The 15,758-nt window shown below is 41.3% G+C and overlaps 1 protein-coding gene across 2 annotated transcripts in view; it reads left to right on the top strand.

The window, feature by feature from the left end:
* WDR7 (WD repeat domain 7) overlaps positions 1-15,758 on the top strand; it is a 232,722-nt gene that overhangs the window by 138,092 nt on the left and 78,872 nt on the right. For both annotated transcript variants that reach the window (XM_088152672.1, XM_088152671.1), the window contains one exon: positions 8,496-8,717. In XM_088152672.1, coding sequence (XP_088008798.1) covers positions 8,496-8,717 — 222 coding nt within the window. The remainder of the gene's footprint in view (positions 1-8,495; positions 8,718-15,758) is intronic.

Genomic DNA, 15,758 nt, shown 5'->3' with positions numbered 1-15,758 from the left:
AGGAACTACCTTGATCATCCTAGTAGACTGTCTTTTACCAGAGAAAAGCAGGAAGAATGCTACCCTATTGATTCATCTTGATCTCTCAGCAGTTTTGATATTGTGGACTGTGGCAGTTTATTGGGTTGGCTTTATGATAGGCACTGTATTACAGTGGTACTGTACTGGGAGACTTTTGTTCAGCACCATGGCAGTCATGTTTGAGGTTCCACAGGATTCAGTCTGGTCTCTGATGCTGTTTAGTATCTGTTGGAAGCTGTTGGAAGAAATCATCTGGAAGCTTGGGGTGACGTGTTATCAAATACAGATGACAGTCAAGTTTGCCTCTCTTTTTCACCTGAACCAGAAGAGGCAGTGGAACTACTGGATCAGTGCTTCCAGGCTGTGACAGAGTGGATGAGGGCAAAGAGGCTTAGTCTGAATCCCAAGAAGATACTCTTTGTGACTGGGTTTAAACCCAGTGCCAGATGGGATGACATTCCCCTTAGAGAACCAAGTGCAGAATGGGGAGCTGCTGTTGGATGCCACACTGTTACTAGAGACACATGTGCCTCTATGTCCAGCAGCATTTATACATAGCGTCAGTTGGTGTGTCAACTTCAGCCATTTTTAGGTGGAGATATTCTGGTCTCAGCAGTGCATGCTCTGGTAACCTCTTGATTGGAGTAGTGTAATGCACTCTTGTGGGGCTGCCCTTGAAGACAATTTGGAGAAAACAACTAGTGCAGAACAGTATGGCCAGAGTGGCATATGGGCTTTTCAGGCAGAAAGGATTACTCTGGACTTAAAATCCTAGATTGTAGGAAAGTGTTTGCTCTCAGTCTTTGGACTGTTTGTCTATCATTGTAATGAAGAGATTGATCAACATGATTCCAGGTGGGAAAGGTTTAATTTGTCATTTAAAAACTGAATCACTTTTACATATCTTTTGTCATATATATCTGTATTTTGTTTTCTTAGGGATTTTCTTTTTTCTTTAGTTTTGTTGTTTGGAGGAAAGAAATAGTTTTCCACATTCCTGTATGTTTTTATTCCCCCCTCCTTTATTTATTTATTTTTCTTTTACATTATATCAATAAAAATAAAAACAGTACAGTTTGTGGGCTTGAAAGAGGTGTCACATTACCACTATTCTTCTAGCATTGTGCTGCCTGTCAGGGTACACCCAACCCACTTTAAAGTGCTGGTGCGGCTTCCTACAGAGTCCTACGTGGCTTTCAACCTGAATTTCTGAGAGATTGCCTAACCCAGTAACAACCATATTGCAGCCAGAGAGCTGCTGGGAGAAGGTCTTTTGATGATCCTGGCTACGCAAGACTATATATCCATAAATATATAAACAAACTGTAAACCTTTGACAGTGACTTGATCATTGTCATAAATAAATCATTTTATTTATGTTTGTCTGTTTTATGGTTTTAACTGTTAATATGCTTGTGCAACGCCCAGAGTCACATTTTGTGAAATGGGTGGCTATATAAATCTAATGAATAAATAAATAAATTCACAAATAAATAAGCAAGCAAGCTTTATATTTTGGAAGAACATCCAAATACTATCTTGTTTCTTAGGGTTGTGAAAACATGATAGGCAAGGTAATGTTGACGTATGGTATCTGGACGTAATGGAGTATGTGGACAATATTGTCTCCTAAGGGTTAACTTGAGGTTGCTTGAATCAAACAAACGGAAGAGCAGCAAGAGTTTTGCTTTCTGTTTTTGGAGGGGGTGGGAGTTTGCCAAGAGTCCCTGTTGTTTAATTTCCTACTGGAAGCAGCCCAAGTGTGGGGCTCTCTCTCCCCCTTTCTTTTCTTTAAACAGTGACCATTGCAGAGGCTGAGCGGCTGGGGTCAAAGCCTTGTCTATTGATCAGTATCCCTGCAGTCTCCAGCTCCAGCATCTGCTTCATTGGCTTCTTTCAGTGCCTGCTTCAGTACATTAGAATAGAAATCCATAACCAGAGCTGTGCTCATCCGAGCAGGGGAAGAAACTAAATTAAATGGTATAAAACAATCTTGGATCAGGAGTTTGTGCCAATTCATCTTGATCTGAGATGTCACACCGGGCTCTCTGTCTGAGCACCTGGGCTAGGAGGCAGGCATAGTGAAAATAGATGGAGCTGTGATCATTCATTTGTCAGCTAAGGGGCTTGGCAGCGGTTAGCAATTCCCTTCTGCAGAGGTCAGCTGACAGAACAATCAGTGCAACTGCAGAATGGAGCTTTCCTTTGAACTATTGTTATGGAGCATGCTTCTTCAGGGTGGGTGGGGGGCCTGAGGGAGGGGAGAGGGAAACAGACTTTTTTTCCCCAGATGATTCTGTTCTGAGTGAAGAAAATTAAAAATGATCTCGTTAGGCAGACTCCAGTTGCAGTATATGTTGCATTCAGCTGCGGAGATCATATATACAAATGGTAGATTATTAAAATGGTTATGTAACACTTAGTGTAGATTCCATCTTCATTCTTCTCTTGTAGAAGGTAACTATTGATTTTTCTTAGTGCTTTCCTCCTTAAAGATCACCCTCCCATCCGTTTCTCAGAGTATCTACTGCTATCACACTACCAGAGCTAGAACTGAACTAGGAACCAGTTTTTTTAACCAACGTTTGTATGCTATTCTTTACAGAGGAAACAGAAAGGAGGAAGGGGGGGGGGGATTGACATAGTTTGATGATCGGGGGGTGGCAAAGCAACAGGTGGAGATGACCACTGGCAGTTGTAGTCACAAACTTGCATGTGGGCAGCCCTTGGATCAGTGGTTGTTCTTCTCAGTACTTGGGGCAGCAGAGATGTCCGGCAGCATCCAGGGTGACTGGGCAGCCTTTCTAAGATAGCACTGCCCACCCTTGCAAGATGGAGGGGGCTAGAAAAGGTACTCTAAACATTGCCTGCCTCACAACATCTGGCTAGCTAGTCACATCTGGCAGGTCATCTCCTTAGCAGTCAAGCATCAAGAAAAATGAATAAAGGAAAACTAATTTTTGGAGCGTGGAATGTCTGCATGTTGCTGGATAGAGACAAAGCGTCAAGGCCTAAAAGACGAACAACATTCATAGCAGCCAAACTTTGCCATTATACACTGACACTGCTGCACTCAGTGAGACCAGGCTGGCAAATGAGGGTTCATTACAGGAAGCAGCAAGTGGATATCTGTTCTTTTAGAAAGGGAAACCACAGACTGACAACAGGACTCACAGGGTAGGTTTTGCAATCAAAATTGCTCTGCTGAAGAACATCTCCGCTCTACCCACTGGAATAAATGAACACATTATGAAGTTCCACTTTCCTCTCAGCAAGTTCTGATATATCACCGTTGTCAGTGTCTATGCACCAACTCTCATGAGTCTAGACGAAGACAAGGAAGGTTTCTACGAAGACCTGGACCAGATTATTCAAACAACTCCCGCCAGCGACAAACTCATCATTCTGGGCAACTTCAACTCTTTGGTGGGGACAGATAGTGACAACTGGGATGGAGTCCTCAGGAGACATGGGGTGGGAAAACTAAATAGCAGTGGCCTGCTGCTTCTGAGCAAATGTGCCAAGCACAACCTGTGTATCACTAACACGTTGTTCAGACTTGCAAACAAGTACAAAACAACTTGGATGCATCCCAGGTCCAAACACTGACACCTACTTGACTGTGTCATAGTACATCAGCATGACCTTAAAGACATCACCATCACCTGACCCAGGTGAGATGCTGAGTGCCTCAACCTGCACATTGCCCCTTTACATCGTAAGCAACGAAGGACTGTCAGAAAGTCATTCAACATTGGCAGACTGCAAGACCCATGTGAAGTCCAACATTTCCAAGATGTACTTTATGAAAAAAACTCCAGCAATTTACCTCTTGTAGGAACCTGTTCTGAAAAGTGGATGCAGTTTAAAGATGTCATCACACAGACTGCAACATCTGCACTCAAACTGAAAACCTGGGCACATCAAGACTGGTTTGATGAAAACCATGAGACCATTTCAGCAGCCTTCCAGGCTAAGGACAAGTCCTATGCAGACTGGCAGAACGGTCCATCTGTCTCAAAGAAAGACAGGTTTAAGCACCTGCAGTCCAAAGTGCAGATGGAACTGCAAGAAATGCAGGACGAGTGGTGGCAGAGAAAGGCTGAGCAGGTAGAACTCTAGGCAGACCTGAATACCCACCAGAGGGTTCTTCAGCACCATAAAGTCAATTTATGGTCCTTCTAAATCAGGATGTTCCTCTCTGCTGTCATCTGATGGGTCAAACCTGATCAAAGACCAGGAAGGACTGAAAAACTGCTCGGCTGAACCCTTTCCCAACCTATTCAATAGGCCGTCCACAGTTGATCCTAATATCAATTCCTCAGATTCCAGTCTTGGATGGTCTAGACCTGCCTCCCTCTACTGATGAGATCAAGAAAGCGATCTCACAGATGAACTCAAATAAAGCAACAGGACAGGATGCAGTTCCTGATGAGATCGACAAAGCACTAGACCCAAACACCTTACAGGCATTCCAAGACATCTTGGAAGACATTTGGTCCACAGAGGAGATGCCTGACAACTTCCACAATGCCCTCTTTGTGGCTGTCTACAAAAATAAGGGAAGCAGATCAGACTGGAAACTAGAGGGGTATCTCACTAATGTCCATTGCAGGCAAGATCTTTGCCCGCATTCTCCTGAACAGACTTGTTACTGCCTTGGAAAGGAACCTCCCAGAGGTGCAGTGCAGCTTTCGGCCAGGATGGGGTACAACAGACATGATATTTGCCATGAGGCAAGTCCAGGAGAAATGCATCAAGCAGAACAAACCTCTTTACTCTGCCTTCATTGACCTGATAAGGCATTTGACATCATGGAGTCCCTGGTGTTCTCTGAGCTTGGTTGTTTTCTTGCAGACGTTTCATTACCTGACTTGGTAACATCTTCAGTGCTAGAAGGGAGTGGGGTTTGCTCTCTGTTTATATACAGTAGCTTGCCCTGTCAGTGTTGGTGGGGGCATGGTTTTTCTTTTTGGTAGTTCCTTGATTAGGCTGTTGTTTACTCTTGATTGTTTGTCTGGTGTTAATCCTGGTGTTAATCCCTGCTTATCTGGGTGTTGATTACTGGTGAGGAGGTGTTATGGTCTTTTTGTTTCCTTTTTAGCTTTTTTACTGTCACTTTTGAATGATGGGCAAATGCTGTTTATCTCTATGTGCCTGTTGATGGATGACTTGTCTGAATACCAAGCTTCCAGAAATTCCCTTACGTTTTTGGATTTAGCTAGGTCTAGGATACTGACAGTCTTCCAGTTGAAACTATGGTTGAGTCTATCCATGTGTTGTGTGATTAAGGAGTTTTCACTGTGTCTTCTGACTTTTAGTAGGTGTTCATGGATGTGCTCTGCTAGTCTTCTGCAAGTCTGTCCAACATAGTGGCTGTTACAGTCCTTACACTGTATGTTGTAGATGACTCCTGGCAAGCTACTCTATATAAATAGAGAGCAAACCCCACTCCCTTCTAGCACTGAAGATGTTACCTAGTCAGGTAACGAAACTTCTGCAAGAAAGCAACCAAGCTCAGAGAACGCCAGGGACTCCACAGTTCAACTCTGAGCTACATATATTCTCACTTGACACTGTAAACAGGGAGGCTCTCTGTATCATCCTGAGACATTGTGGATGCCCGAGGAAATACGTGAAGTTGATTCAGTTACTCCACAATGGAATGATAGAACAGATTCTTTACAACAGTGATACATCAGCTACATTTGCCATTTCCAATGGGGTAAAACAGGGTTGTGTGCTAACCCAGTCCTGTTCAGTCTTTCTGCTTGCATGTTGTCACGTCCTGTTCAGGGTCTGAAGGAGGGAGTGTACATCAGGGACCAACTGGACAGCTCTCTCTTTGACCTTTGCCACTTGAATGCATGAACAAACTGCCTCCATACAGTCATCCAAGAAACCCTCTTTGCTGATGACTGTGTGCTTCTGGTGCACAAAGACAGTGATGTACAGTTGATGCTGAACAAGTTCTCAGATGTTGTTGTGCTCTTCGGCCTGACACTATCAGCCTGAACAAGACTGAAGTACTTTACCAGCCCGTGCCAAATACCAACCCCGTAGAACCAAAAATCACTGTTGATAACACACAGCTAACAAATGTAAACAGCTTCAGATACTTGAGAAGCATCATCTCAAGCGATGGGTCTTTGGACAAAGAAATTGACTCCCGGATCAGCAAGGCCAGTCAGGCCCTGGGGTGGCTGTGTAATAGAGTGCTCAATCAACACAACATCCATATCTCCACAAACCTGAAAGTCTACAGAGTTGTGGTTATTCCTTCTCTCCTATATGGATATGAGTTCTGGACTCTGGACCAAAGACACATCAAACAGCTGGAGAAATTTCACATGCGTGCTCTCTGTTCCATCCTTGGCATTCGTTGGCAAGACCATGTCTCCAACCTGGAGGTTTTGGATTGTGTGGAGTCCACCAGCACTGAGTCCCTGATTATCGGAGTCCAGCTGTGGTGGGGGGGGCACATCTTCAGAATGGATTACCACCATATGCCTTGCCAGTTGCTCTATGGTGTACTGGAGTCTGGGAAGAGACCTGAAGGTCAACCATGCAAGCACTACAAAGATGTTGTGAAGGAAACCCTATACCACTGTGACATCCAGCCAAGGGAACTAGAAGCTGTGGCTGCTGACAGAACCCGCTGGCAAGTCCTGTGCTATGAAGCCTCCACTGGCTTTGAAGACAGATGCCGCCAAAAACTGATAGAAAACGGTGAGCGGCATCACAGAACAACACCCACACTTACTACAACAATGGACTTCCAGTGCCCCCATTGTGCTAGACTCTGCATTTCCAGACTGGGACTGCAGAGCCACCTCCGTGTCCACAGATATGCTGCACAACAGCATGTCTTCTTTGAACCTGAAGGACTACCATATGATGATGCTTTTCCAGTTAATCCACAATTTGTTCATCTTCAGTTGTAGCAATTCTTCCAGGGAAGCAAGTGCTTTCTTCTGATTTCTTTCAGAACAGATTTAACACCACTGTGCAGTAAGAAGAAGTGAGGTTTTTATAATGCTGGTGAAAATATACTGAAAATGGATTCTTGGCAAATGGGTGGAAATATAAGTTTCTCTTAAATGCAGTTTTCAAGTTAATTTTGAAACCAGTGTCTTTGTAGCAAATGTAGTACACCATGGTCAGTGCACTTACATTTAAGCAACGTTTGACACTGTTATTCTGCTACAAGAAGCATGAGCTATTTCAGACCTAGGGTATGTGCAGCTCTTGAACCCCTTTTATACAGCCCCCTCTAACCATAAATTCTGAAAAACAGAGGCATAATTTCCTTCCAATTTGAGATAGAGAAAACACAAATATTGGAAATTAGGCTTAGCATCAGGATTTATTTGTTTGTTTGTTTTTTAAGGGAAAGCAAAAGGGGGACAGAAACCTATGTGGGGTCATTAGCTATCCACTGCAGGCTTCACTTTCCCAAAATGTTGAGTATGGCTCTTGGCCACGAAGAGATTGTCCATTGTCTAAATTTTATGTTCCTTTGCTCTTTTAATTTAAGTACTCCCCTCCCATCCCCACCATACATGCATACAGACACACACACACACACACACACCCATGCACATGCCTTGGTAATGCCTTTGGGTAACTGTGAAGTCATTTGTGCTTGAGTTGTAATATCATCCACATGTAATATCTATGTGTATTTTAAGGAAGCAAGGGAGAGCCAGTTTGGTTTAGTGGTTAAGGCTCCAGGCTAGAAAGCAGGAGACTCTGCGTTCTAGTCCCGACTAAGCATAAAAGCCAGCTGGGTGACTTTGGGCCAGTCCCTGTCTCTCAGCCTATGACGTCAGGCTCGGGCGACAAGCCGATTGGTCAATTCCTGTCACAACCAATGGATCAACGTTCAGTTGATCCGAAAAAAGCAGACCCTGCACCTGCGGGAAAAACATTAGGAAGAAAAAAAAAATTAAGGAAGCAAGGAATCAGCACAATTGCTGTATGCCCTTGACTCAATGGGTAGTCTGCCTTTGGGTATGAAATATAATTTAAAGGAAAAATAATCTTTCAGCATGATCATTATCTCACCTCTTTTTTTTTTTCCTTGATAGTTGCTTTTAAAAGTAGGTGCGGGGGTTCCGTTTTTTGTTTTTGTTTTTTACCAATGTTACCTTGGTCCACTATTAAATCATATGGGAAGCCTCGATGCTATGGCTTTCTCATCATTGCATTGGTTGAGGAGCTGTCCTGATACTGAAGAATATACTCTGTAGATTCCTTTCCCATGAGTAGGAACCTCTGCAGTTAATGTGAAGTGTGGGAATGAGCTGCACTATGTAGGTAGCTACATGGCTAAAGGTTAACTCTTGGTGTGGAAAAGAGCTCTGAAGAGTGTATTTAAAAGGATTTTCAGTGTTACTGGAACCAAAACCATTAATTTCTAGTGAAGCAGATAGCAGTTTAATCATCCTTATCCTTATGCACTTGTATTACAGGTTCTCTGTCTGGACTTCCACAAATTAAAAAAATATCTATGTCATATGAAGAGAGACGGAAACAAGCTACTGCCATCGTTCTGCTAGGAGTAATTGGAGCAGAGTTTGGAGCAGAAATAGAGCCTCCAAAGTTGCTAACTAGACCACGCAGCTCTAGTCAAATTCCAGAAGGTTTTGGCTCAACAAGTGGTGGATCCAACTATTCCTTGGCAAGGCATACCTGTAAGTTATTTTCTTCTTTCCCTCCACTTTAACACAACTGTTACACTAAAAGTTCATTAATGCATTTGTATATAATATGGCCCAGTTCAGCTGCAGAAGAAAAGCATAATCCCCCAGTATGAAAACAAGGCTTGTGCATTCTGTCTTCCTTCTTTCATTCCCACTGCGAAGGAGGAAGTGGAAAATAAATGTTTGATTTCAAAGTAACAGAATCTTGGTTTCTTTAAACTATAGTAGATGAAAGTGAGCCAGGATTCTGGCTTTCTCAGAAATGATAATTTAAGCAAACCACCATTTCCTGAGATTCATTGGTACAAGTAACTGTAGATAGTTGAAAAAAATATGCTTCCAAATTTGATCATCACCTCTGATAAGAGCAAAAGGAAAAATAGCTAAAACACAAGAGACAAAGGAGCATCACAGTGATTCCAATTGTTAGTTGTGAATACTAATTCTAAAGGGCATTATGCAAATAGCAGACAATAACTTCCGATGCAACAAAGCAATTGATTTATTGGTTGATATCTTGCCCATCACAATCACAAGACTCTTGGCAGTTAAGGTTAGGCTTAACTATGTTCTGAACTTTTGCATTGTTGTAAATATCCATGGGTCTATGGGAGGTGGCAGTACCTAAGAATAGCCTTAGCTTATTCTTGAAAAAAAAATTGAGCAAATTTGGGCCTAATTAATACTTGGTTTGGAGATCATCAAGAAATCTCAGGATTATAGGCTAAACTGGAAAATAAAAAAGCACCCCAGAAGAAATAGTGGCAAACCACTTCTGTATCACCAGAAACAGACTTGAGAGAGTCTTTACCTTTTTAAATAGTCAGACTGTACTTATTTATGAAATGCTATTTGTACAACTTAATGGTGCTGTTAAAAGCCACAGATTATCTTTGTTACTTAAAGGGAAATACTATCTGTATATTGGCCCTTAAGGAACATTTCAGGTTTTATGGCCGGAGAAGAAATTTTAGGTTGAGGAGAGAAAAATATACAGAACAAATTCCAAAACATGCCTGTTGCATATATTAAAGCTGAATAGCAGGAAGGTGGTGCATTTTAGGAACATGTTTTGAAGTTATGTCACATGGGGGTACACTGCAAAAAGAATAAGTTCAAGCAAAAGAGAACCAGTGTCTTTTTATAAGGGCAGAAAGCTTCATTATTCTCTTCCTGATGTTTTGTTGTTGTTGTTGCTGGGGCAGGTGAGGTGTTTGCTTATAAGCTATCTAATTATTAAGACTCTAGACATGTTGCATTCAAGCTCGATAGCAGTCTATCATCCAAAGTAACTTTTGGAATCATGAAGAAGATATGAGAGGGAAAAGAAAGAAACACTTTCTCAAACCAAAACATCACAGCTTTCACACCTGAATAAAAAATCTCAAAATAAATTAAACATCTGTGACTTGAAACCATTGAAGCTCTATTTTCTTAGAACCATTCTCAGGAGAATATTCAATAACACCAGTTCCCAGTCTTTGCCTTCATGTGGACCACCACCACAACAGTGAAAGCTGGCTACACGGCTATAATAAGGCATCATGGACATGTCCACCTCACCTCCAGTTCACATCAGCAGGACCTGCACATTCAGTAAAAATGTAATTAATATTTTTTAACTGGCTGAAGTCTCACAAGATTGCTAGATCTCACACAATTGCATTGACATCTTGGGAATCAGCGAATTAAAATGGACAGGAATGGGTGAATTTAATTCAGGTGACCATTATATCTACTACTGTAGGCAAGAAACCCTTAGAAGAAATGGAGTAGCCCTCATAGTCAATAAGAGAGTGGGAAAGGCAGTAATGGGGTACAACCTTAAAAACAACAGAATGATCTCAATACAAATCCAAGGCAAACCATTCAACATCACAGTAATCCAAGTCTGTGCCCCAACCACTGATACTGAAAAAGCTAAAGTTGACTAGTTCTATGAAGACCTACAACACCTTCTAGAACTAGCACCAAAAAAAGATATCCTTTTCATCATAGGGGATTGGAATGCTAAGGTAAGAAGTCAAGAAATAATCAGAATAACAGGCAAGTTTGGCCTTGGAGTACAAAATGAAGCAGGGCAAAGGCTAATAGAGTTTTGTCAAGAGAACAAGCTGGTCGTAGCAAACACTCTTCTCCAACAATACAAGAGACGACTCTACAGATGGACATCACCAGATGGTCAATACCGAAACCAGATTGATTATATACTTTGCAGCCAAAGATGGAGAAGCTCTATACAGTTAGTAAAAACAAGACCAGTTGCTGACTGTGGCTCAGATCATGAGCTTCTTATTGCAAAATTTAGGCTTAAATTGAAGAACGTAGGGAAAACCACTAGACCACTCAGGTATAACTTAAATCATATTCCTTGTGAGTACACAGTGAAGGTGATGAATAGATTTAGGGGATTAGATTTGGTAGACAGAGTGCCTGAAGAACTACGGACGGAGGTCCGTAACATTGTACAGGAGGCAGCAACTAAAACCATCCCAAAGAAAAAGAAATGCAAGAAAGCAAAATGGCTGTCTGATGAGGCATTACAAATAGCTGTGGAAAGAAGGAATGCGAAAAGCAAGGGTGAAAGGGAAAGATATAACCAACTGAATGCAGATTTCCAGAGAATAGCCAGGAGAGATAAAAAGGCCTCCTTAAATGAACAATGCAAAGAAATCGAGGAAAACAATAGAATGGGGAAGACTAGAATCTCTTGAAGAAAATTGGAGATATCAAGGGAACGTTTTGTGCAAAGATGGGCATGATAAAGGACAAAAAAGGCAGGGACCTAACAGAAGCAGAAGAGATTAAGAAGAGGTGGCAAGAATACACAGAAGAACTATACAAGAAAGATCTTAATGTCCCTGATGTCCACGCTGGTGTGATCACTGACCTTGAGCCAGACATCCTAGAGAGTGAAGTCAAGTGGGCCTTAGGAAGCATTGCTAACAACAAAGTTAGTGGAGATGACAGTATTCCAGCCGAGCTATTTAAAATACTAAAAGATGATGTTGTTAAAGTGCTGCGCTCAATATGCCAACAAGTTTGGAAAACTCAACAGTAGCCACGGGATTGGAAAAGGTCAGTTTACGTTCTAATTCCAAAATAGGGCATTGCCAAAGAATGCTCAAACTACTGCACAGTTGTGCTCATTTCACATGCTAGCAAGGTTATGCTCAAAATCCTACAAGCTAGGCTTCAGCACTACGTGAACCGAGAACTACCAGATGTACAAGCTGGGTTTCGAAGAGGCAGAGGAACTAGAGATCAAATTGCCAACATTCACTGGATCATGGAGAAAGCACAAGAGTTCCAGAAAAACATCTACTTCTGATTCATTGACTATGCAAAAGCCTTTGACTGTATGGATCACAACAAACTGTGGCAAATTCTTAAAGAGATGGGGGTACCAGGCCACCTTACCTGTCTCCTGAGAAATCAGTATGCGGACCAAGAAGCAACAGTTAGAACCGGTCATCGAACAACCGATTGGTTCCAAATAGGGAAAGGAATACGACAAGGCTGTATACTGTTACCTTGCTTATTTAACTTATATGCAGAGTACATCATGAGAAATGCCAGGCTGGAAGAATCACAAGCCAGAATTAAGATTGCAGGGAGAAATATCAACAACCTCAGATATGCAGACGATACCACCCTAATGGCAGAAAGTGAAGAAGAACTAAAGAGCCTCTTGATGAGGGTGAAAGAAGAGAGTGCAAAAGCTGGCTTGAAACTCAACATTAAAAAAACTAAGATCATGGCATCTGGACCCATCAATTCCTGGCAAATAGAAGGGGTAGAAATGGAAGCAGTAACAGACTTTATTTATTTGGACTCCAAGATCACCGCAGACGGAGACTGCAGCCAGGAAATTAAAAGATGCTTGCTCCTTGGGAGGAAAGCTATAGCAAACCTAGACAGCGTATTAAAAAGCAGAGACATTACCTTGCCCACAAAGATCCGCATAGTCAAAGCTATGGTTTTTCCAGTAGTAATGTATGGCTGTGAGAGCTGGACCATAAAGAAGGCTGAGCGCCGAAGAATTGGTGCCTTTGAACTGTGGTGCCGGAGAAGACTCTTAAGAGTCCCCTGGACTGCTAGGAGGTCAAACCAGTCAATCTTAAAGGAAATCAACCCTGACTGCTCATTGGAATGATTGATAATTAAGCTCAAGCTCAGATACTTTGGCCACCTAATGTGAAGAGAGGACTTTTTGGAAAAGACCCTGATGCTGGGAAAGATTGAAGGCAAAAGGAGAAGGGGACTGCAGAGGTTATGATGATTAGATAGCATCACTGAAGCAATGAACATGAAATTGAGCAAACTCTTGGAGCCAGTGAAGGACAGGAAGGCCTGGCGCGATATGGTTCATGGGGTCACAAAGAATCAGACATGACTTAATGACTCAATAACAAACCCACTGATATAGTTTTCAGGCAAGAATGTCAAAATCTTACAAGATTTGGTGATCTTGTGAGATTTTTGGCCATTTAAAAATAATTATATGTTTTTATTTTTATTTATGGTTTCAGCACCATGGATCTCCTCTGGTGGTGTTGTTGATGATGTGTTCATGTTATTTCTGCAAGTATTTCTCCTGTTGTCTGTCTAAACTGTATACAGAATTGTGATAATTCCTCATTTTGCAACAATGATACATCAAAATGTAGAAAATAACTTACTCAAAAAGACTTTCTTGGATTTCCAGTACCTAACGGAAGTTATTCATTTCCTTTTCTGGTGGTTTATGGATATTAGATGTTTACCAAAATGATTCTACTATCTACTGGCCTTGAATAAAGGTTACATGATACTTTTCAGTGGACAGAATCTAATAAGGCAGAGTGCTCCTGGGTGGATATGCTCCTTTAGTCCACATAACTCTGTTTATCTCATCCTTAATTCTCGATGCAGGAATCACTTAGATGAGTTGCAGTCCAGCTCATCTCTGTTGTTCAAACAGGCCAAATTCATTTGTTTCTCCTGAGAACAGTGCTAGTTTCAGAATGTAGAACCATCTATGAACTTGCAAGCTTCACTAGCCAGGTTTGTTAATTAAAAAATATTAAGGTAATATAAAACTAGCCATTCTCAGATCCTGCTCATCAGCCTTCTGCAGATTGGGGTCAATGGATTGCAGGGGATAGAATAGAAAGAAAAGTTTCAGTTTCTGGACTGGGGACACAAACTCCATTCCATTGTCTGTACACCTTTTGTATGTCTATGTGTGGAGGTGGTGGGGAGTAGTTAAGTTAAAGCATGGGATAGTGGTTAAGATATTGGACTAGGACCAGGATGATCTGGTTGAAATCTCCCCTCTGCCAGAGAAGCTTACTGGGTAACTTCTGCCCCATGAAATCAAGTTTGTTGTTGTGACAGAAAGCTAGGGAAGGGAGTGTTCCTTGAGGAAATATAGAATATTAACCAAATGAATAAATAAGAATAAACAAATACATAAAATCTGCAATGGGAGTTGAAATTGGCATGCTTCCTTTTTTAATTCTTTCAGTATAATTACCAAAGACTCACTTGTGGGAATGCATCTGTGGTTGGTTGGGTTTTTGTATAGTTTTCCAACATACAAACCTATCCTGTTTCTTTTGGAGATATTGGAAGCCATGTGGCAGAGGTTGCTTTGTTTCCTTTTCTTTTAAGAATATGGCTGGGCTTCTTTATGGCACTATATCAGAAGAAAAATTTGAGAGGCTTAACTCGGGCATTTTGATCCACCTTACATTTTTGCTTTTCAAATTCAATTTATAAGGGCAGATCTATCTAAACCACCAGATTTGATGAAATTTAGCACTCTTCAGCATTCCTTCACAATGGAAGCACACAAAGAACACATCTTGACAGAGTGAGGTTTCTTATCATTAATTGTAGTTCTTTGAGAGACAAAACATTGCCTGTCTGTAATTTTTTTTTTAATCCTTTTTCCTTGGGTGCTGCTCCCTTATATGGCAGAATTCTGGTTTTCTCAAACACAGTGGCAAATGTGTGAGTCACAGATCTTTTTTGGACTGAAAATATCAGCTCCCCCATTTTTTCAGTGAATTCTGGATAATGTTCATCGCAGACTATATTCATTCCATGCACAGGTTTCATGCATGCTTGTATGCTCAGTCTTATTGCTAAGGATTGCTAAGAACTGGGAAACAAACAGGTGTTTGGAAGTAAATTTTACACTTACAGATGATTAAAACACTCATAAGGGATTTGGATCTAATTGAAGAACTAAGGTAAATAGCCATTTTTTTCTCTCTCCCTGTTTCATCCCGCATTTGTCACATTTGATAGTTCATGTCCTGTAACAATGAGCTTCATGTTTGTCATGTTACTTGACAAGCCGGATATATATGTGGGAAGTTTTCCTCATAAACCACTGGCATGTATACCTGGATTGTTCTGGATGCTAGCAGTCCAGATTTTTATGAACCACTATTATATTGTTCAGTGACTGAATAAAATATTTATTTATTGAAAGGTGATTTGTTCACTTTTTGAAGTGAGCTCTCAGAGTTATTTGCAAACTAATAAAAGTGTATGTTGTATTAATTGAGAATATCTCAATAACTTCAGCTGGTATGGTTGGTGATTAAACAGTTGGAGAGCTCTTGCCCTCCTATCTGATCTGGAAGCTTGTGGTATTTAAGGAAATGAAATCTTCTGTATAGCTACTGCTTGCTTTGTATAGGAAAAAAAAGATATATTTTTTTCATTCAGCCTCTGAAGCCAGTGGGCTTCATTAACCAATTACTGGTAACTCAGTTGGTGACTTGATGTATGAGTTCTGATAGAAACAAGTGCTCTGTTATAATTTCTATGTGCTTGCTTGCTTGCTCACGAGGTTTTTGTTTTTGTTTTTGCAAATGCCCAGCAGTGGCAATCCACCAGAACTAAATTAATGGCCAAGTGAGGTAGAGGACTCTGAAGCTGTTCAGGTGCTACATTACCATTATTTAACAGACACTGTTGGATACTTGAAATATTCTTCCATGTCACACCAGGAAGTAGACTAGGCTACAAATCCCC

The sequence above is a fragment of the Python bivittatus genome, unplaced genomic scaffold (genome assembly GCF_059951505.1).
Source record: "Python bivittatus isolate LINGU-HERP-01145 unplaced genomic scaffold, Pbiv_v1 ctg000570_np1212, whole genome shotgun sequence".
Classification (NCBI taxonomy): Eukaryota; Metazoa; Chordata; class Lepidosauria; order Squamata; family Pythonidae; genus Python; species Python bivittatus.
The sequence above is the reverse complement of the archived record's forward strand: the minus strand, read 5'-3'. Positions and strand labels throughout refer to the sequence as shown.